General features: G+C 46.2%; 11 protein-coding genes across 11 annotated transcripts; 4 read left to right on the forward strand and 7 right to left on the reverse strand.

Moving 5' to 3' along the window:
* Nucleotides 1-748: 748 nt before the first annotated feature.
* Nucleotides 749-2,738, forward strand: N7483_010315 (MFS transporter; the record flags this gene model as incomplete). Its single annotated transcript, XM_057093742.1, has 3 exons — nt 749-1,044; nt 1,115-2,030; nt 2,082-2,738. The coding sequence occupies 3 exons, from the start codon at nt 749-751 to the stop codon at nt 2,736-2,738; spliced, it is 1,869 nt and encodes a 622-aa protein (XP_056939713.1).
* Nucleotides 2,739-3,249: 511 nt separating this feature from the next.
* On the forward strand, nt 3,250-3,939 carry N7483_010316 (C6 transcription factor; the record flags this gene model as incomplete). The annotated part of the gene is made up of 1 exon (XM_057093743.1): nt 3,250-3,939. One exon carries the CDS (start codon nt 3,250-3,252, stop codon nt 3,937-3,939), a length of 690 nt encoding a protein of 229 aa, XP_056939714.1.
* A 27-nt stretch (nt 3,940-3,966) lies between these two features.
* Nucleotides 3,967-5,244, forward strand: N7483_010317 (fungal specific transcription factor domain-containing protein; the record flags this gene model as incomplete). The annotated part of the gene is made up of 5 exons (XM_057093744.1): nt 3,967-4,009; nt 4,066-4,512; nt 4,578-4,777; nt 4,838-4,903; nt 4,966-5,244. The coding sequence occupies 5 exons, from the start codon at nt 3,967-3,969 to the stop codon at nt 5,242-5,244; spliced, it is 1,035 nt and encodes a 344-aa protein (XP_056939715.1).
* A 799-nt stretch (nt 5,245-6,043) lies between these two features.
* On the reverse strand, nt 6,044-7,257 carry N7483_010318 (isopenicillin N synthase family dioxygenase; the record flags this gene model as incomplete). Its single annotated transcript, XM_057093745.1, has 4 exons — nt 6,044-6,462; nt 6,528-6,902; nt 6,959-7,144; nt 7,221-7,257. 4 exons carry the CDS (start codon nt 7,255-7,257, stop codon nt 6,044-6,046), a joined length of 1,017 nt encoding a protein of 338 aa, XP_056939716.1.
* Nucleotides 7,258-7,584: 327 nt separating this feature from the next.
* On the reverse strand, nt 7,585-9,321 carry N7483_010319 (general substrate transporter; the record flags this gene model as incomplete). The annotated part of the gene is made up of 5 exons (XM_057093746.1): nt 7,585-7,837; nt 7,903-8,145; nt 8,207-8,822; nt 8,881-9,024; nt 9,093-9,321. The coding sequence occupies 5 exons, from the start codon at nt 9,319-9,321 to the stop codon at nt 7,585-7,587; spliced, it is 1,485 nt and encodes a 494-aa protein (XP_056939717.1).
* A 700-nt stretch (nt 9,322-10,021) lies between these two features.
* N7483_010320 (uncharacterized protein) lies at nt 10,022-12,072 on the reverse strand (the record flags this gene model as incomplete). Its single annotated transcript, XM_057093747.1, has 2 exons — nt 10,022-10,132; nt 10,219-12,072. The coding sequence occupies 2 exons, from the start codon at nt 12,070-12,072 to the stop codon at nt 10,022-10,024; spliced, it is 1,965 nt and encodes a 654-aa protein (XP_056939718.1).
* Nucleotides 12,073-12,251: 179 nt separating this feature from the next.
* Nucleotides 12,252-13,776, reverse strand: N7483_010321 (GDP-Man:Man(1)GlcNAc(2)-PP-dolichol alpha-1,3-mannosyltransferase; the record flags this gene model as incomplete). The annotated part of the gene is made up of 2 exons (XM_057093748.1): nt 12,252-12,859; nt 12,921-13,776. The coding sequence occupies 2 exons, from the start codon at nt 13,774-13,776 to the stop codon at nt 12,252-12,254; spliced, it is 1,464 nt and encodes a 487-aa protein (XP_056939719.1).
* A 616-nt stretch (nt 13,777-14,392) lies between these two features.
* Nucleotides 14,393-15,910, forward strand: N7483_010322 (uncharacterized protein; the record flags this gene model as incomplete). The annotated part of the gene is made up of 2 exons (XM_057093749.1): nt 14,393-14,505; nt 14,617-15,910. The coding sequence occupies 2 exons, from the start codon at nt 14,393-14,395 to the stop codon at nt 15,908-15,910; spliced, it is 1,407 nt and encodes a 468-aa protein (XP_056939720.1).
* An 887-nt stretch (nt 15,911-16,797) lies between these two features.
* Nucleotides 16,798-17,533, reverse strand: N7483_010323 (uncharacterized protein; the record flags this gene model as incomplete). Its single annotated transcript, XM_057093750.1, has 3 exons — nt 16,798-17,019; nt 17,074-17,287; nt 17,424-17,533. 3 exons carry the CDS (start codon nt 17,531-17,533, stop codon nt 16,798-16,800), a joined length of 546 nt encoding a protein of 181 aa, XP_056939721.1.
* A 791-nt stretch (nt 17,534-18,324) lies between these two features.
* N7483_010324 (aminoglycoside phosphotransferase family protein) lies at nt 18,325-19,515 on the reverse strand (the record flags this gene model as incomplete). The annotated part of the gene is made up of 3 exons (XM_057093751.1): nt 18,325-18,745; nt 18,792-18,984; nt 19,059-19,515. The coding sequence occupies 3 exons, from the start codon at nt 19,513-19,515 to the stop codon at nt 18,325-18,327; spliced, it is 1,071 nt and encodes a 356-aa protein (XP_056939722.1).
* An 850-nt stretch (nt 19,516-20,365) lies between these two features.
* Nucleotides 20,366-20,914, reverse strand: N7483_010325 (uncharacterized protein; the record flags this gene model as incomplete). Its single annotated transcript, XM_057093752.1, has 1 exon — nt 20,366-20,914. The coding sequence occupies one exon, from the start codon at nt 20,912-20,914 to the stop codon at nt 20,366-20,368; it is 549 nt and encodes a 182-aa protein (XP_056939723.1).
* Between the last annotated feature and the right edge of the window lie 765 nt (nt 20,915-21,679).

A 21,679-nucleotide genomic window follows, 5' to 3' on the forward strand; every position in this document is an offset into this window, starting at 1 on the left:
TTGCGTCCTTTTCGTTATTCTTCTTCACCTTTCTCCGGTTTCCCCCTTTTGCAGCGGCGTGTACGAGCTCAGCACATCTTCCTCTTCCTATTCCTGTTCTTCACTTCTCGGTCTTGTTTTATTGATAATACCCCTGGGTAATTTGATTTTTGAGTCTCCGCACTGGGTCATTCCATTGTTTGTAAATGATACTCCACTTTGCGCTATTCGATAGAAGCATAATTCTCCTGAAGAAAAGCTTAGTCTGTATTTTCTAGTAATCAAGCTTGAGATTAGCAAATAATCATATTTTGTAGATGGCTAAATAGAGTATAACAAACACTTCAATACATCCTACTACATGTAGATAGCCTCGGCTGATATCATGTGACCGCTGATAAGCAGCTCCATCTCCACACTTCAAGCTCCCTTGAACCATTCCCCATATCTCGTACCTTCACCTACAACATACCTCAAGGTTCACTCAAAGGTCACATTAATTGTCTTTATTCCCAGAATGACCATATTTTGAGGCCCAATTACGTAGGGTGGAGCTCTGACAACACAGCAACTGATCCACCCAGCTGACACGGCTGCCTTTCATTCAATCTCCTCCAATCAATCATCCGAAGCCCCATCCGGCCGCGGAGTCATCATTACTAGACCTTCTCCAGCCTTACGCTCCCAATTTATCTCCTCACATATCTACCTAAACACCTCCGATCTCCAATACACCGTACCATACAACCCGCTGTGTGTCACCAGCACAATGCCCGGCTCTAACGGGTATGGCAGCTCGACCATCGATAAGCGGGACTTCGATTCACACCGATCACGACTTGATGATACACACATAACAAGCCATGACTCACAATCAACAGCAGCTGTTGGCCGCTCTAGAGCGGGATCACGCTTTTCACGAGGCTCATCTCATTCTAGAAATGGTACAATCAGCGACGACGGACTTCTAAGCGATGTTGTAGAGGGGATTGTGGAACGCGATCGCCGGAAGATGCACAAGGAAGCAATAAGGATCGTGAGCTTCATCTGGGGTGTTATTACCTGGTAAGACCCCACTATCGGCTTCCTAGTATCCCTGAATCTATCACCTTTGGTACTAACTCATAGTTTCTAGTCTGGGTGCGGGTAGCATTACTGCCTTCTCGTTGTATGGGCACTTGCTACTGACAAGACTTCAATACACCCAGCTACGCGTCAACGCCGTTTCGATCGCAGCTGAGATCTCGATGTACCTCCTTGTTCCTTTATTCGGTTTTCTATGTGATCGCTACAGCCCATCGCCGCTGTCTTTAGCTTCGGGTGGGCTTTTCGGTGTGGGGTATCTACTTGCTGCGTTTACGTATAAGAGTGGACCCCCTCCAGATGCTGGTGGCTCTGGATGGCCGTTCTGGGTGATGATTGTGGCTTTCATTGCTATCGGAATGGGAACGAGCTGTATGTATCTTGGTGCAGTCGCGACATGTGCTAAGAATTATGGCCGAGGGAAACATAAGGGCATTATGCTTGCGATACCGATCGCGGCGTTTGGCTTGAGTGGTATGTGGCAGAGCCAGGTGGGGACCTATCTTCTCTGTGAACGAGATGTGGAAGGGAATTGCGGTGATGTCGATGTATTTCGTTACTTCCTCTTTCTCGGTGTCCTCCTGCTGGTCATTGGAGTGATTGGTACCTTTGCATTGCGCATTGTGGACGATGACGAGGAGGAGCGGTACATTGATGAGACAGTGGAGGAGTTGGAACGCAGTGGCCTTCTTGAAGAGAGTGAGTTCTTCCGACCTCGAAGCGAAATTCAGTCAGCTGTGGAGTATGGAACATTCTCTACGAATGCCAATGATGAAGAGTCTATTACTCTCTCCGAGGAGGAGAGGGAGGAGAGAAGGAGAGAAAAGGAGCGCGAAGAGGAAGAGCGTCGAAAGAAGAACTGGCTGCTCAATTATGAAACGAGAGTGTTCCTCATGGATCCAACAATGTGGTGGTTGGCAGCTGGATTCTTCCTGGTTACTGGACCAGGCGAGTCCTATATCAATAATGTGAGTCTTAACACTTCTTGGCTAAGTATCAAATTCTAACAACGCATCTAGCTTGGCACTATTATCCCGACTCTGACACCTCCATCCTATGCGCTGAATGCGCCTCCGCCAGCTGGACTCCCAGCAACTCATGTAACCACCGTTGCATTAACCTCAACCATTGCTCGCCTTCTCACTGGGTCTCTTTCGGACTACTTCGCACCACCCGCAACCCATTTATTCCCACCCATTCCATCCAGCCATCGGCACACAGCTCAAACAGAGACTAACAACCGCACTACACTTTCCCGGATGATCTTCCTCCTACCATCCGCAATCCTACTCTCAATCGGCTACTTCATTCTTGCCACCCCACTCACACAGAAACAACCACCCCTCTTCCACCTCACCACTGCCCTTATTGGCTTTGGCTATGGAAGTGCCTTCTCACTTACCCCAATCATCATCTCCGTTGTATGGGGCGTGGAAAACTTTGCCACAAACTGGGGGATTGTAGCCATGATGCCCGCTATCGGCGCCGCACTTTGGGGAGTTGTCTACTCTGCTACATACCAGAATGCGTTAGATGACAATGATCCCTCTGGTCAATGTCATGGCTGGCGATGCTATGGTCCTTGGGCTGTCGGCTGTACTCTCAGCGTTTGGGTAGCGATCATTACCTTGTTGGCTGCATGGAGAGGTTGGAAGCGAAGAGGTGTGGTCGTTTAACTGATTTGCATCATGATCAATTTAGCGGGTGTTTTATTTTCGGGATTTTGTACTGGGCATCTAAGGAACAAACTAGTATCATGACATGAAGCATTCAAATTTTATCTCCAAAAATCGAGTCTCAATGAGGTGGACACCTTGTTGTCCTTAGGCAAACGCATGTAAAAACCGGTTTGTCTGGATTATTATCTCCAAATTGAAAATAGGCACCTACATGCATGTGAGGGAGCTCCATTTAACGTGACTCAGTTTGGATGTAATGTAGCCTATGGTCCAAAATCTCTTTTCCTTTCACTCTTTCTTCTCTCTCCCCTTCTTCCAGAATCCGAGCTTACTTCTCTTACTTGTCTCTTGAACCATCCTGACTTTCTTCACACTCACCAATTCAACTTTCTTCACTCTTCACCATCCAAGCTTTGTTCACTCTTAAACCATCCCAGCTTTCTCGACTCTTGGACTTTCTCTTCTACATCTTCACCCGGATCGAAGTCGCCATATTCCGCCCACTACAATGACGAGATCGACAGTGACCAGATCGACAGCGAAGAGATCGACAGCGAAGATAGGGCCGTCCATCGAGAGAAAGGAACTACCACGATGCTTAAATCCCTGCACCCTTTGCGTTATCCGCAAGAGGCGTTGCGACGCGCAAACTCCATGCGAAAATTGCACCAAGCGAGGAGCTGCTAATCAGTGCAGGCGTCGTCCTCGGAGATCCCTAGGAACTGCGAGTCCAGGGCGAACTCTCACATCTCCAAACCAAAACCAGCCATCTAGTCAATCTTCTTCTACACAATCAAGCTTGTCTTCAGTTAGATCTGAATCGCCAACACCGGAAGTCTTTGCAAAACAAGCCCTACCATCTCGGCCAAGGTCTAGTGGTGGAGTGGAGGATGTGCAGCAAGATGTAGCTGTCACGCTAGACTTTCCGCCATTGAGTCGACGGCAGCTTGTACAAGCACCACAGAAGTATGAGGAAATGTTTTTCACAGCTAAGCAGATCAACGATTTGCTCATTTTCCACGGAGGTTGTCTCGCATGGATACACAATGTGGTTCATTTGCCCTCTTTCCGTGATCAATGTCAGTCGAAACTTGCTGGGGACGAGTTGCCTACGGATAAGACGTGGGATGCACTTTACTACTCAATGCTAGCTGTAAGAATCCCTGTGTGTTTGATTCCGGTTCTCTCCATTTATTGATCTTAAAAACAGTTCACCCTTCATCACATGCAGCCCGCCAGATTGGAGGAAATGGGTCTCGTGCTTTTCGGTAAGACGTTTTCTCTCTTCCGACTATATTCTACAAGGTCTAACTGACGATACTAGATCACTGCGTAGAATTTTTCTATGAAAAAACTATCGAATGTCTCAATGATGCGAAATTCATGGAAAACCACAACATTTTCACTGTCCAGGCAATTTGTCTGCTCACATACATTGGTCACCATATCGGACAGTCAAATCGAATGTCAGTTTTGGTTGCAGCTGCCATCAGAATTGCTCAGTGCCTTGGCTTGCATCGCCTTGGACCAGATAAGAAATTGGCAGATCCAGCGCTGAATAGGCAAAAGCTACACCGTCGAGAGGTGTCGAAACGCGTTTGGTGGTTCCTTGTTCGACAGGACTGGCTACAAATCCCCGTCAGCAACACCTGTAATATTCATCCAAGACAGTTTGACACACCGATGCCGGATGGTAATTGTTTGATTGCGGATGGTCAAGCCATTGATCGCAACATGATACAGGGCGGCTATACGTCTGTTCTGAACAAAGGTAATAAGAGTCCATGATTTGCTTCGCATTTTCATTGTTATACTAACTCGCGATTGAATATTTAGCAGCTTTCATAGTATGGAGATTCCACGACAGCGTGACCTCAAATGAGGAAAGTTCTCGAAAGGTGTACTCGGAGGTTCTCAAAGCTGACAATCAGTTGAGAAAACTCATGAACGATATCCCGTTTTACTTGCGTCAAGAGTCGCCTGAGGATGGAATGAAGCATCAAAGTGCACTCCTTTATCTCGAACTCGCCCAGCAAGTATGTATACTATGAGCATTTGAAGAGTCACAGCCCAGTGATTAACAATATCTGCTCTAGTTCTACTCGATCCACCGCTTCTTTCAAATTTCCAGTCTCAAAGATCCCAACTTTGCTTACACAAAGGTATGCAATCAGTACCCAAATTTGAATAAATATCAAAACTAACTTGAGCCTGATATCTCTAGATCTCCTGCTCCCCTTTCATGTACCGAAATCTCTTCACATTCCTGTCCTTAGAGAAAAACAACCCATCAACCCAGATAGTCTCGTACCTCTGGACTTCAAATACTCACGTCCTCACAGCAGCCTTATGGCTACTTTTTGAAATGATCTTTTCCAAGGAAGGAATGGCACAAATTTACGAGGCTGCTGAGATCAGAGAGCTTGCCGCTAAGACATTTGAATTCTTACGTGCGAATGAGCGAGAAAGCAAGGTAGCCAAAAGGGGGGGTTATATTGATTGAAACATTACTTGAGATTGATCAAGCGGTGTTGGCTGAAGGACCGAACAAGTTCTCTTTACGAGATATCTTATCGCGAGTGATTGACCTGAATCCTTGGGGTTTCTGAAGTCTTTCAGACAGTCAGTACTCAACCATTCAACTTGAATGCGCCGCTTCTGGATTTAGTCTACAGGGATGATGTGTCTTTGAAGGAAGTTTTGAGTGCTTTTATTGATTCATGACCTCGGAATGAGGGTGATTACCAAAATCAGATGTTATTTCACAGGGTTAATTGATCAACAACTTGAATTAGCAAAATGGGGTTTTTTTATTAAAATGGACTGACCACGAACCCGTCGAGCGATGTTAAATGGAAACCCATCGCCTTTAGTCTATACACCTTTCTTATACTACGTATCAACGTCCCTACTCTTGTTGCTACACATGTGTATGTAGTAGCTAGACCGGCGTAGGTTTACCTTTACCTTCCCCTATCGGAGTCTTATTCTTTACCCCCTTCTTTTTATAAGTAGATAAATGGGTACCTACCTCAGTACCTACTGCTCCACCTGCCATTCTAGCTACATAGTAGCCTTAGAAATCTCTTTTCCATTTACAGTACCCTTAAAATTGAATGAAAGGTATGTTGTGTAGCTAATTGATTATGTACCCAGGGGCCTTCAAGTTGATGCATATATGGATGTGTACAGGCTAAGTCCAATTTGCCAAACGGTGTCCATGTATCATTTTTCTGGTGTCCATTTAACATCGCTCAACCTGTCCAAGGGAGTACCCATCTGTGCACACATGCATTACTATCTCACGATCTAGCCTCAGCAACCACGTCCCCCCTCAAATCTCCCATCGCATTCTCCTTATCAGAACCATAAGTATCAGCAAATCGCCCAGTCATCCACTGATGCACCGTAATAGGCGGGTACTTAGCACCAGAGCCCAGACAGCCTGGTAAACACTGCACAACATAATCCGGATTCCCCGAAAAGAAAAACGGAACACTGGAGCGCTCTTTTCCACTTTTATTAATCACTCGATGCAAATTCGACAGGTAGCGATCGTTTGTCCAGCGCATCATCAGGTTTCCTAGATTGACTATGTATGCCCCCGGGAGAGGAGTCACGTCGACCCATTCCGTGGAACTGTTGTTCCAGACTTGTAGTCCGCCTGTTTGGTCTTGAAGGAGGATTGTTACGGCGCCGAAGTCAGTGTGGGCACCGATTCCTATCATTCATACATCAGTATGCATCGTAGAATGGTTGATGAACCAGGTAATATTGAATACTTACCACGCTCTGTATCTGTCGTTGCTGGGTCTTGAGGTGGATAATGAAGAAGACGGAGAGTAGCAACAGGATCTTCACAGAAAGAGTTGAAGAAATCATCCTCCAGATCTAGAGTCCAGGCTAGAGCACGGAGAATGTCCTCGGCGAGAGATATCATAGCGGTATGATATTCATCCATGACATGTCGAAAGGCCTGGGGATCCTCAAGTTCGACAGGGTACTTGTTAGGTCCTTGGCCAAATTTGTTTGCAATAACAAGAGAATTATCCTCTGAGAGGTGTTTTCCGAGGTAGAATCCTTCTTTTAGGTCGCCTTTGGTCCATTTTTCGAAGTTTTGTGCTCGTAGATGCTCGTATCCGCGATTGAAACCACCAATATCTAGACCTTAGTTAGTTTAGGCCCTGAGATTAGATGCGAGTCGATTTTGAGGACACCTTTTGCGTATTTTTCTTTGGTATCAATGGGGAGGTTGAAGAAGTCCTTGCTTTGATCGATAATAGACCGCTGCAGGCTGAATGGGATGTTGTGATTGATGAGTTGAAAGAAACCAAATTCTTCGCATGCGCTTCGAAGTTGTTCAACGAGAATATTTCTCGCATTCGGATCTGAGCTATAGTATGCTGTAGCTCCACTGTCAGTGAAGGTAATATCTTGAAGGATTCTTGAGTGACGCAGCGTTTTATGCTCATGACATACGTCCAAAGTCGATGACAGGGGGCTCTTGAGGGCGCATTTTCAAGTTGTAAAAGGAGTATATGGGATGCCAGTGGAGAGATGAGTTATTATGAAGGAAATTCCAATTTTTGAAATGTTCATTTGAACTATTCAAATATTATGAAAATAATAACTCATACAGGTGAGTTCCTAATCTCCCCCGCTCTCGGTCCTCGGCCGCGGATAGTACGGACTCGGATTGTTTAAAACCCGCGATGAACCATGATCAGCGGTCGACCGATCGTATGCAATGATGTAAGAATTTCAAACAAAGAAAATGCATCTATAAGTTACATCTGACTCTTCTTTCAATTCTATCACAACTGGGTATCCATATGCATGACGCTCAGTTGGGCAACTCTGTCACAGTAGTACGCTCTGCCTTCTGTTCCTCGATATCCTTGAACTTAGCATCCACATCAAACTCCTTGTCAATGTCCTCAATTTCCAGGCGGTTTGTCTCTGGGATACAGAACCAACTGAAAACAAAGGCCAGCGCAGACAATGAGCCATAAATGAAACCCAGTTTACCACCGAGGTCAACATGGTGTGGAGTGTCTGCAGTTTCCATGTAAGGATAGGTGAAAGTGACAGCAAACCTAATTGCATATTAGTTTCATATTTAATTATAATTTGGAAATGCCGAGAGGAAATGTTGACATACTCTGTGACAAGTTTGACGGTATACGCAATTTGCAGTGTCATCTCACGGAGAGGAGAAGAAGGAAGCTCGGCACCAAGAACGTATACTAGAGGAGCCCAGCCAAGAGACCAACTGAAGCTGAAGAGCAGAAGCATGGCGACAATACCCTCCTTAGCATTGACGTTGCTAGAATCAGCAGTTCCAAGACCACCCATAGTCATCAGGGCCGCAGTCTGAAGGATAGAACTGGTGTGGAAGAGGATTCTTCTCATAGTTAGCTTTGAGTCAAAAATATTCTCGCAGGGAAAATCTTTTCTCAACTTACCGACGACCAATAACATCAATCAAAGATGCAGCAATGATAATAGCACCGATATCAACGGCATTAGTACCGAGAGTGACGCTGAAAGGGTTGACCGAGTTCAACTCCTTGACGAAGACTGTTCCATACTGAGAGGCAAATGCCTGACCAGTAGCCTGCTGGAAAAAGTTCGAAACGACAACAACAAAAGTACGCTGTCTGTTTTGAGGGGTGAAGAGATCCTTGAATGACTTCTTCTGAAGCTGTTCCGCAACCTTGCCAGACAGAACAAGGCAGTCCTCCTGAATCACCTCCTCAGGGGTATTCTTGGGCTTCAGGCGAGTGAGAGACCTCAGAGCATCCTCCTGGCGGTCACGGAGGAGGTACCAACGAGCGGATTCGGGCATGAACCAGACCAAGAAGGCAACGAAGAAGGGAATAACAAGCATAAGACCGAATGGAATTCTCCAGGCAGCGTTGGTAGTAAAGTACTTGGTCTTCCGTGCGATGCCGGTGATGAAGAGACCACCAGCCTTGATGCTAAGCCAGTAGATAACACCCATTCCACCACGGTTTTTGGCGGGTGCCAGTTCGGTCAGGAAGGTAGGGATAACAGCCAATTGCATACCCAAGTAGATATCTGCGATGAAAAAATTTATTAGCTAGGAATTCGAAAGACCCGGAAGCAGAGTTCTCACAGTGAAGGGTTCTGGCAGTCTGAAGCTGAGCTTGAGTTGAAGAGCTCACAACCACAGAGGCACTACCAAGTGCGTATATGCTCATAGAGCAGATACACATACGACGACCCCATCTGTTGCTGACCCAACTACCGATAAAAACTCCTATAGAATAGAATTGTGTTAGTAAAGGCCAAAAGTATTTAATGCAGTTAAAAAATTCAATCACTCACCAATAATCTGTCCACCAGCCTTCAAACTGTTGTACAAGGATGAGTCCAAAGCTGGAATTGCCTTCTTGCCCGTCGAAGCATCGTATTTTCCAAAAGTATCAATGAAGGCATCCATAGCCTGACAGGACGAGAACGCCTGATCACTGAGTCCATAGTTGAAAGCCGAGAGAGCAAGGAGACCAAGGGAGAATAACAGCATTGGGCTAATAGCCCGTTTCTCTGAAGCCATTTTCACAGTGGTAGAGCTCAAACCGAGTATTTCCTCAAAATACGGTTTGAGTGGCAGCAAAGTTTGCTTTTATCTGATCCTTGATCGATTGATAAAATCAGATAGATTATAATCAGATCGTCCGTGGGAAGAGAAAGTCCGGTATAGCCGAATAATCTGATCCATGTGGAATTATCAATCGCATGGCACCATAACCGGATTAGACTTCCATTTCCAACATTAGCTGTATTATTGAAGGTGTCAATGAGCGATAAAAAAGCCACCTGCCAATGATAGTAATGAGCAACAGCCTTGTGGATCTTGCTGAGACATGGGGCAGACATTAGTGGTAGCCTTACAGCCCTATGAGGGCCAAGAACACCAAGCTTTGGTGGAGTGGTCGGCAAATTTCACAGCCTTAACCAGGGTTTCTATCTCCCGAGTTGATCCACTTATTTCCACTTACATATTTCACGTATTCCATCAAAGCTCAATACCTATGGTAGGCAGCAAAATTACACTGAGTCTCTGGATTTTGGTCAATTGGTTGATTCATGTGCAAAGACTCCAAGCTGTGGGAGATGAGATGTAGGTACATCTTTGAACTCATCTATGAGCCAATTTTCACATGAATCTATGATGCACCAATATACAGGGACAAGCAAAACCAAGGGACCAAAAAAGAAGAAAAGAAAAAGAAATTGCATATTTCCAAGTGGATCTAAACATCGGCAGATGTCGGGTCGAGGCCTGTAAATACCTTGTACAATCGCTTGCTCGCAGCGGGACCGATGCGGGAATCCGTCAGTCCACCATTTTTGTTCGCAGATTTCTAGTCAGATACGATCAGCAAGATTCATAACACAGAAAAGGGGCCAGCCCCACTGATGGGCCAGGAAAGGGAAGAGATATACATACCCTGACATCTTCCAGCATCGTAGGTCCATGCATCTGCATCCCACGGACAAGATCCGTTACGCACGGATACTGTCCTGCGATACCATACGCCATGGAAGCTGTAACTCGGTTTACCTCTTGGAGCATCTTGACGAAAGTATCCAGATTATCTTCACCGGTCTTAACTTGGCCGACATCCATGCAGAATGCTGCGTCATTTCCTTCCATTCGTTCCCGCCGATAGGGAATAGTGGACACATGTTCCGTGAAGTTCTTGATCCACTCGGCTGACTCGGCAGGAGCGTTCGTATGATGAATGAGACATGAGTATGTTACTTGTAATGTTAGAAGAGCGTCTTCAATCGTGTCGTCGTCAACGGGTGGGGTAGTCTCTGGTTTGTTCTTAGGCTTCCTGCCACGACCACGACCCGTAGCAGGAGGTTCAGGGGCAGCGGGTTTGAATTGTCGAAGTACTTCGGCCTGGTAGGCTCTGTTTCTTGAATTTTTGTTCTTGCGCATCCAGGCTGTAAGCCCCTCGATGAGATAGATCGGTTTATGGTCCGGATAGGCGCTTCGAATTCTGAGGACATGAATTTCTAATGTTTCTCTGTCCTCCCCATCGGGCGATGGAATCACCATGTCGACGAATTCCGGAGCAGGAATCAAGCAAAGCACATGTTTTTCATGCTGGATATGAAGCGCGCATGGCTCCCAATGACCAGCTATCTCGTTGTATCTCGCCTTGACCTTTCGGCGCCATTTGATAACATTCGGAATCGGACTGGCAAAAAAGGTATGCTCCACTCCGAGCCGTCGCATGAATTCAACTGTCTGGTTACCCGCGCTCGACTCCTCCAAGGACGATGCAATGTCGATAATCATTTCTGGCGTAGAGTCCTTCTTGTCAACCTTGAGCTTATTAACCTCTGAGAGATCTGCGGCCAATTGCTTCTGCTTCGCTTTTTCCTCTTTCAATTTCAGTTTCCGCTCTTTCTCTAGCTCTCGTTCTTGTTCTTTCTGCGCTTTGGCTTCAGCACGAGCTCTAGCCTTGGCCTCCTTCTCTTCTGTCGTCATATTTCCTGTCTTCTTGGCTGGTCGTCGTGGTTCAGCCGATTTTTCCATCTCGTTGGAGAAATCTGATAAAGTCATAGTAGCAGCAGTATTGCGATAGCCAGCAGCACTACTGGAAGCATGTTTTCCTTTAGGTTTCTCTTTCTCATTCAAACTGGCAAGCAATTGTGTAGTTTTACTAGAAAAAACCGGCTTAGAAGATGGTTTGTCTCTAATCATGCCTGCAAAGCCTGGTACAGAAAACGGGTCGCTGAACTCCTCAATGCTGTTTTGACTTAGGACCCCCGGACCTTTCTTCCCAGCAGCCATCGTAAGAATCTCATCATCATCGTCCAAGGAAATGATATCAGGCGTTGCATAGGCCGATCCGCGAGTTGCAGGCTTGCGCTTTGAACCAGGCGGGGCGGGTGAAGTAATAACAAAAGGATCTGAATCCTTCATGTTGCCTCTTGGTTTGTTTCTGGGTGGGGCGGGGTTCGGAGGGGGGAGGCCAAAGTCATCATCGGAGAAGTTGAAGGAGGAGATTGGGTCTGGGATCGTGGATTTTTGCGCAGGGGCCGTAGAGGCATGTCTGGGAGGTGGAGGGTTTTCATGGCTCACTCTTCGCTTCTTTAGAGGGTTTTCAAAGTCATCATAAGTAAAGAGTGAGGCGTCGATAGAGTCCGATGAGAATATTCCTAGGTGGGAGAGACGTCGAGGGATTTGAGAGGATGAAGGCAACGCATGTTGATTTCGTGGCCTCTCCAGGAACAACTCATCAGGTAATGGTGGGTCAGAGGAGATCAAATCAATGATATCAGGCATCTTGTGAAGTATATGTATCTGGAATTCAAGATGCGTCGCGATTCAAAACGCGACGTCACGAAGTCAGGTGACCTTATCGCTTATTTACTGCTTATCGGTGCCTATACAATGTGAGTAGATTGGGAAAGACCGTGAAGAGGGCAATAGGCAAGGGGGTATTGAAATTATAACTAAACTACCTACACTAATTGAAAGACGAAAATAGCGATATTCCCAAGCAGTGCAAGAACAAGGGCAAGTCCAACGAAAACCTGCATCCATCCATCAAACGGCCGACGCTCAGCTTTGAGCATGGTGGAGATCTCAGCTTCCAATCTATCACCCATAGCTGTCAATGAGAATTCATGCTGAGCTCTTTGTTTCCCAGCTAAAGCCATCTTTGCAACCTCTTGTGAAGTAAGACCATATAGAACTTTGTCCATGACAGCCGTCCACTCATCGTCGGCACGTGCGTCCCGGAGCCAGCCCGTTTCGCCTTCAACAATTGTTTCCAATGGACCGCCAGTATTTGAGGCTAGAACAGGCAATCCAGCATGCATAGCCTCAACAGGGACAATCCCAAAATGCTCATTTATGGGGGTGTATAGGAGCAGCTTGGATTGGGCCAGAAGCATATCCTTGAGTGTCTTAGGAACAGAGAGTAAGAACAGTACATCAATGTCCCCAGGAACTGACAGTGCAGATACTACTGTCTTAGCAGTGGCTGTCCTCAGGCCAAGACCTGTTGCCAGTGTATCAAGCTCCTGGTGATATTGGACATTTTCCTGAACACGATTATCGTAACCGCCTAGTTTCACAAATTAGCTTCAAGTTTATAGCTCATATATTGAAAAGGACTCATAACTCACCAGCGATCACCAATCGAGTTCCTCTGCGCTTGTCCCCGCCCAGTCCATTGTACGCACGGATGGCGAGAGCCATATCCTTCTTCCTCTCGAAGCGATTGATACTCAATAGAATTTTCTTTCCACCCCAAAGAGTCCCCGAGGATGCAAATTCTGGAACTTCGGATTTCGCATCGGTATCTACACAAGGGTAGACCACCTCCACATCACCCAATTTGTCTGATCCAAACACTTGTCGTACGACTCCGCGCGAGAATTTCGAGTTGGCGACAACTCGATCGGATGCACTCAATGCCCATCCCTCAAACCAATCAAACGGAAAACGATATAGTTGCTTCGCGAGTCGAAGTAGGGAGCCACCCTCGTCGCGGCGAGCAAGCAATTGATCCGGGAAATGGCAGTAGAACAGGATTCGTTGACGGTAGGATTTTCGCGGTTGGCCGAAGGTCTTGAGGAAGGGGACACAGGCTGGAAGCTGGTCGACAATGAAGATATCATCTTGGCCCGCATTATCATCCGTGGATTTCTGGTCCTTCTCCGCTGATGTACCACTCTCTCTCGATCGTAGCTCTGATAGGAGGGACACGGTCAAATGGAGCTGGCGCAGAGCAGCCATGAGAATATGGAGTCGACCAAAGACATGGGCAGGGAAAATAGTGTTTCCCCGGACACGGACATCCAATGTGCCATCGCGGGCTTCATCGAAGCAGTGGGACTTGTCGCGGTGGGAGGTATAGATCGTCACGCGGTGACCGCGGTTCTGCAGGGCTAGAGCTACATCAATGATCAGTCGCTCGGCACCACCGATGCCCAGGTCAGGGTGGATAATGACCACATTGGAGGGCGCAAGACCTGACATGATTGTCATAGCGGTTGAAGGTCAGTTGCAGAAGAACACGATAGCGATAAAGAACACGTGGTGTAGTACGTCATGTGAACGCAGTTTGTTCATTCTGATTAATCCACAATACTTTATACATCTCAATTCAATCTTGTCAAATCTTCTGGTTTTTGAGGATTAATTTGATCACGATTGACCTCAATATGCCTGTCATTAGTTCAGAATCTCTGGTTCTCACTTCCCCGATAATCAGTGTTCAGCTCCCCGAGCGCTCGCGTTGAGCTGCTCGGATAAGCGACCCGGGGTACATCTGCCGATGGGTATTCTCTATGCCGCCATGTCCTCAATAGACAGAGCACCAATGCCCTGAACAGGAGGAAAATACAAAGAGCCAGAGCCAAAGCTTGGGGATGATCAAAAGGGCAAAAACTCCCTTCGGCCCCAACCGCATCTTGCTTATTTCTGGGGAAACCAAGAGATCCCCACATTGAATTATCAGATTAGTTCGGATCCTAGAATGCCGTCGTTGCCGTGATCCTGAACCGACCTGACCGGCGTTTTCACCGATAAAAATGCTGGCTTTAAATCTCTTCATTTTTCTCTCCCCCTCTAGATCAGTCAAAGGGCAGCCATAATGGGGATAGAGGAAAGGAGTCACGAGACCAGCCCAGAGCGCGAACCCTCGGCGCCACAGACGCCAGCGCAGACTGAGTCGCAGGAAAATTCGCCTCCAGCTCCCTCCAAATTGTGAGTTCACTTGATAGTCAATAAGCCTCGCCAAGCTTTTCACATTATTCTACAATATTTCCCAGGCACCACTAAATACGTTTTCATGGTTTACTGACTTTTCCATTCTAGTCGACATGTTGTGGTCGTCGGCGCTGGCTTCGTGACTATGTTCATGACCTGCGGTATCATCTTCTCTTTTGGAGTATACCAAGCTATCTATGAAGAGATGGCAAAAGAACCCGGCACACCATTCACAGGGACCTCGTCATCGATCATTAGTTTGATTGGTACACTAGCTATTGCGTTGATGTCAATGGGCGGTCCATTCGTCAGTGCCTGGGCCAAACTATATGGCCCACAACCCATCATCATGATTGGAGGTGTTGTTTTCGGACTCGGATGTATCCTCGCCAGTCTAAGTGAATACATCTGGGAGTTCCAGCTTACCCATGGCGTGCTTGTCGGAATTGGAACTTGCATGGCATATGTACCAACCATGTCTGTCGCGCCTACTTGGTTCAGCAAAAGACGTGGTCTAGCTATGGGCATTGTTATCTCAGGCTCCGCCTGTGGTGGTATGGTCTGGCCTCCAGTTCTGCGGGCTATCACTAACCACCTCAACTTCCGGGATGCGTTGCGTATCTCTGGTTGCTTGGTAATCCTACTGGTTCCTATCTCTGGGTACGCCTTAACCTGGGAACCGAAGTTCAAAGCGAAGCTAGATGAACAGAACGCTGGCATTTCTAAGAAAACCGGGTGGGCCAAGGTGCCACTGGTGAATTGGGAGGTCGCAAAATCGAAGAAATTCGCAGCGCAGGCATTAGGTTGCTTCCTGCAATCTGCTGGCTACTCGACGCCTCTATTCTTCTACGCAGCTTTTGCTCGTTCTCTTGGCTATAGTAATGCTATGGCAGATAACTTTATCACAATTAGTAATGCGGCCAACTTCGTCTCGCGTATCGTCATTGGCTACGCAGCTGACAAGCTTGGTCGCTTGAATGTGCTCTTCGTCACAACTGTTCTCAGTGCAGTTGCTGTATTTGGATTCTGGCTTCCAGCGACGTTTGCGGGTACTAGTGTCTCTGTCACTGCAGCCGAAGTGCTGTTTATTTTCTTCGCAATTCTATACGGTGCTTTTGGTAGTGCCTATATCTCGTTGTTCCCTGCGAGCTTGATTGAGCTATTTGGTGTACAGCACTTTACCTCCGTGAATGGCGCTCTCTACCTTATTCGTGGTATGGGGGCTCTACTGGGTACCCCATTGACAGGCTTACTGCTACCAGGACAGTCAGCATTGTCATCTGTCTCCACTTACGAAAGAGCCACCATTACTGTTGGAGTATTGCTCTTTGCAGCAAGCATGGCGACCTTGTGGGTGCGGCTGGAAGCATTCAACGGGAAACCATGGGTATGGAAGATGTGATGAATGATTAAGTATAAACTTGAACTGACCCAGCGTCGAATATTTCAATATCTAATGAATGCTATAATGCATGTTTCCTACCTTCCCTAATAGACCTCTTTTCCTACTTGGGTTGCAGTGGTTATCCGGGTTCCCTCACCACAGGGGCCGTCTGGCAGAATATTTACAAACTAGATTTTTCTTTTGTTTATTCCATCTAAACATGAGAATATCCCTCTTAATTCAGCTATCTCTTCCTTTTGGATATCTCTAACATCGGCTAATATCATGTCTCCCTTCAGATATCCCTAGGGTTGCCAGTTACCTATATCTAACTATATAACAGGTAGCCATCCCCTCCAGGTAACCATGTAGGTAACTCCGTTGGTACTTACATACAAAGAGGTGTAGCTCATCACTCACCGTGTATGCTACTGATTCGGAATGAGCCCTGTACTTAAGTATGTGAAAATCTCTATCTCAGAGGATGTAGACACATCTGGCCAAGTACTTGCGTGCTGAGGACATACATTTCCCAATGTCAAATGCTCGCTGCTTCACTAGCAGTGCCGCGCTTCGCGCGGCGTGGAAACTTGTAAGTTGCTATGTACAAGGCGCCCTCTAGCAGGCTTGTAGTCACTGCGCCGGGTCAGAGCAGCGAATCATTCATCCTCTTGAGTTAAAGAAATGTAAAAAGAAAGAATTTTATTGAACTTTTCATGATGAACTAACTTTGATCTCTTCGAGTCTCAATTTCTTTTTTTCCTTTTTAAAAAATAGCTGATAGATCAGGTTCCCATCCAACCACATAGCCAGAGGAATGATAACAGAAATGGAGCAACTCAATAAAATGACAATTTTGGGAGTTGGGGACCTAACCAAAGACAATCTTAACAACTCCATTGCTCTCACTGCGAAAGTTCCTCAATGCTTTGCTTCAATGCTTCTTGCAGCTTCAGAGTCTTGACCCGATATTGAATAGTGCTCGGTGACTCTCCAGCCAAGTGCACCAATTTCTTATCCGAGTAACTGCTGATCAAAGTCGGGTCGAACATGCTTGGTAAAAGGGTGAGAAGATGCCTTTCAATTACTTGGCGGCATACATTGTCGACGAAAGTTTTCACGGCAACCTAGGTGAGTGTTTAGTATCAAATAAAGAGTCAAGATATTAATATCTAGATTACCTTGTAGTAGGCGTTGAGAGCTGTCAGAGCATCAGAGCAAGCTTGGTCGACCATATTGACCTCGACAGTCCTTTGTAAGGAATTGATCAGGCTGTTGATCAGGCCCTTACTGATGCGAGAGTTTTCAGAGATCGAATCCTTTACTACTTTTTCCAAGTCCTTTTTTTCTTTTTCAAATCGTGTCTTCTGAATGTTGTCGGTGTAAACCCAGGACCTGTGAATTCCCACATGTGGTTAGTTTTGCCTCTTTTAGTTTAGCGCCCCCATACGCCGTTCTGTAAGCTTCCGCCTTCTGTTGCGCCGGCATAAAAAGCTCGCCCTGCCCTTTCGACCTCTTGTCCCTCTCTTACCTTCCCTTCAACTCCTCTATCTTGCACCCGTCGCCACCCCCTTTCGCTTCATCTCGTCCCCACCCCCTAATTGCGCCTTGGCTTTCAGCCTGATGCACTGCCCCTTTCATTTTACCGGAGATGCCGCTCGATCCGACTCCGTAGTCGTTTCTAGTTAGCATCCACGATAACACCATCCGGTCACCCAGAGGCGCTAAAGTGATTCAGATTACTAGTCTCTACTGCTACATCTATTTCCATCTCTTTCCTTAAGTTCAATTTCTTTCCTAAAAAAGCGCCCATCTGAATCGCCTCATGCTAGCGGGGCTTTCCGCTCGATTGCTTTTTCGCCTGTTTCGACACCCACATGTTGTCATTGTCGGCATCTTCGGTCTCTTTGCACGCAATGGATGAACTCTGAAAGCTCGGTGATGCGAGCCAATAGCGAAAATGCCGCATACTCTGCTGGTTCCGGTGGATGGTACAACACGCGTCCAATGCTACTCTGCAGCCGACTCGGGGGATGACATTGTTATACAACGAATCGGCGACACAGCATAGGACTAATACAGTATTCCTCGAGCATTGATCAACGGCCCTCAAATTACTATCGAGCAATCAATAAAGGATCTGCGCTAAGGCCGGAAGAGAAGCTGTCTTTGGGGAAGAAGCAGATAACGCTAGCGACTGTACTAGAATAGTAGAGATAATAGATAGAATCTAAAAAATGCACGTTTACTGAACACAAAGACTAACACTAAGGGAGTGCGAGTCTGTGCCTTGGTACGGGTGATTGCCTACGGTATATAGCAGCGCTGTTAGTTCGTAGAGATCCTCTAGAAAAGCATGAATACTAAAGATCTTTTTCTATTTTACATTACTTGCAAAAAGATTTTGAGTGATCATCGTTATTTTCCATTCATTATTTCGTTTTCGCTCCTCCATGCCATACATTGACAATCTGTTCTTTAGTAAGATTCGCGTTCAGATTTACACGACCATTTAGAAATGCCTCCATTTCGCGCTCCAAAATTTCACGATCAACAAGGGAGGAGGAGCCACTCTTGAACCACATACGGTCCTTCAACCATCTGTGAGTTCCTTTACTGAAAACTGCTTCCAGCACCATCCACCTATAGTCTACATCTGCTGCGGCATATATGAGAGCCAGCAATGGCGCATATTCGCAACTGCATTGACCGAGATGCGTGACCAGGCTTCTTCGATCCTGCTGGGCAACTGGTGAGGGAATCAAAGTTTCTTCATTCTCCATGACAAGAAATCGCGGAAGACCGGCGGCGATTGGGAAGGGGTGATATGTCGAAAAGCCCCAATCAATTATCCTACGGTGTATAAGTAGGTATTTTCTCAAGTCTTGGGGTCTCTTACCCAGTAATATTATAATTTCTGTCTACCAGAATATTATTACTCGATAGATCGCCATGTGAAATGAGGAAGGGAGCGTGGTGTAATTTCTCATGTACAACCTCAGGCAGTAACGCGCGAAGTATCAGGCAATCCTCCAGTGAAATTTGGGGCAACTGATGCCGATAAACACGAATGATTTTTCGGTCCACCACATCTGTAAGGAAGTCAAGAGTAGATACCCCTTTTCTTGTGAGTAATTAATATCATATTTCATCGCGATGTGCTTACCTTTGACTTTGGTACATTGAATTAGTTGCAGTACAATCTGGATTATCTGTTGCAAGACTTTGTCGCGGTCACATCGGTGCGGAGGTACAGTATCATTCCATTCCAATGGATCGCCTGGTAGCCATGAGAGAACAATGAGTGGGAAGCCTACTTCATTATCATAGGTCAGGTCATAGCCAATAAGCTTTGGAGCCCAGTTGAATCCATTAGCATTTAGACGTTTCAGAACCTCTATTTCGCATTGAAGTTGAGTTATGACGACCTCTTTAGGGGCATTTCGTGCATGTATTGGAATTCGCACAGCCCAGGTGGTCTGATCAGAAAATGCAAGCTTGTAAACTTGACAATGGCCTCCAGACAGCGGATGGGCCAGCGTGTTAGAACAAAAGGAGGGTAACTCGTTAGATGTCCAAAATCTTTGGGCGACTAGAGGAATATTCTCTGGGCGGAATGACATCTTGAAGAATCGAATGTAAGGTAATGAAGCGAATACATCAACATGTAGATGGAGTCAGATCAAGAAACACTCTTGAGAATGACTTGAGTAGAGTGGGGTCAGTCAACAGATTTTTTTTTATCAAGCACGTGATCAAATCACACCGCCTGACTGCTGACCAATTAGGTGAATTCTTCGATATTGACGACAGGTAAATTGGCCGCATGATTTTCCTCAACAAGCAGAAATTCTGAGGACCGTTCAATTCAGAACTACAACTATGAAAGGAGTATTGGAAGTGAAAATCTACGATTAGCGATAATTAAAGCTGTTCTCGTTTACGGGGTCGCCTGACCAAATTGCCTTGGGGCTGCCGCTTCACCGAATCGTCACAAATTCGAACAATCAATAGCCTAAAATGGCCAAACTCTCTACCTTAACTTGCAAATTCGTACATAGACTAAGCTTATACATATCGAATACATATAGAGACCACACAGTGTAAAAAGACTATAGACGGAAAGTCACATGCCGGGCAGAGATACAGAGGGAAGCGAACACGAACATATGTACTAACGATTTCGATAATATAATGAGGGGAGAATTTCTGACCAATAGATACAGAGTCGGGTGGCAGTCTTAGAAAACATCACTAACTAGGTAGTTAACTAGTTCCGTAACATCTCTTCAAATAGGACAATGATGATAAAGCACCGTCACCCTAAACCAATTCGTCTCTCAGGGTGGTGTAATGATAATCATGATCATGACCGCCATCTGTAGTTCGTTTACAGGCGCACTTGCAACCGCGTTGGTATAATTTTGGTGAAAAGAACCAAGCAGTATCAATGATCGGAGTTTGTGCTGGAAGCTAGACGAAGTCAGAAAAAAGACTGGCAGCTTGATGAAATAATGCGGAACGTACATCTGCATGTAGGAGATTGATATTTGTGCGACCTTGAGTTATCTCACATGTAGTCTCAAAGTCATCTCCAGGATACTCAACCAGGCCAAATAATGACATGTTATTTTCTTTGACCAGAGTACTAAATTCTTCCATAAATGTCACTTTCTTTTCGTCCAAAAAATCTCCTGCGCGAGACGAGTATTGGAATTCAGACGGTCGCATCGAACCGTCGAGAGACATGGACCACATCACCGGCTTGATGGGAAGATCAGTTAAGTCCTTCCAAGGTGAGGCAGTCTCATGGTAATGGACGAGTTTTTCGGACTCTTCGAGGTCGGCATGACGATGCATCAAACACAGTCCGAAGGTTGAATCCATACCATGATCGATAAAGAACTTTCGAAACAATCCATGAACAAGATTGGGGCCACCGATACTGACGTATTGTGCTCCCGCCTGGTCAATGGTGGGGAGGCTTTGAAAGTGCTCATGTGTATACTCCGCGAGAGGCATTTTCTGTGCTTCGTAATGAGATGGGGGTAACTAGATGAGAATAAGGTCGGTCTTTTCAGAATCATCGAAAGGATGGAGTCATTTGAAAGAACGCGAAGGCCGTATTTATATTTCTAGGCTGTAGGCAATAATTTTCTCCTCTCGAAACATGCGTTTTTCACGCGTGCATACGTGCGTGTATCACATCTTGTATTATACATTACGACGTTGAAATCTCGGCCTAGTTATTTGCCAGCCACTAAGTGCTAGCAAATGGCAGCAGCATATATATTTTTGACCAGCTCGTTAATGCCCGATAGAATGATAAACTTGGATCAGGGCATCTTATTGGTGGCTAAGAAACGCCCAGATCCTGAAACAAAAGTTAGCTGAGATACGTATAGCCTAGAGGCGATAATTCGAGGAGAAATCACTCTCTGATATAGAGGTTGATATTTATCTTGTGATTGGTGGGCTATGGTTGCATGATGCTGCACGGTCTTTCTGCTCAAGCCAGAGATTGGACTATTGCTCCGCTTTTTCGGATCCCGGCGTGTCTAGCGGACACGGCAAAAGGCATCAACCAATGGCGAGTGCGACTTTCCACGCGACAAGGCGCCCTGAGAGTGATGGGAGCTGCCTGTGACATGGGGCCAGCTAAGCGATCTCTCACCTATGCGGCGAAGTGCGTCAAAATCTCATCACTTGAAGAGGGGAACCCTGTCATTTACCAGGTCAGTGCAATCCTTAACCTACATACCGTGACCAGTCATACTGCACTCCTTG

Source organism: Penicillium malachiteum (assembly GCF_028827825.1).
Source record: "Penicillium malachiteum strain IBT 17515 chromosome Unknown utg000005l:1.0-9002435.0:326005.0-9005861.0, whole genome shotgun sequence".
NCBI classification, from domain to species: domain Eukaryota; kingdom Fungi; phylum Ascomycota; class Eurotiomycetes; order Eurotiales; family Aspergillaceae; genus Penicillium; species Penicillium malachiteum.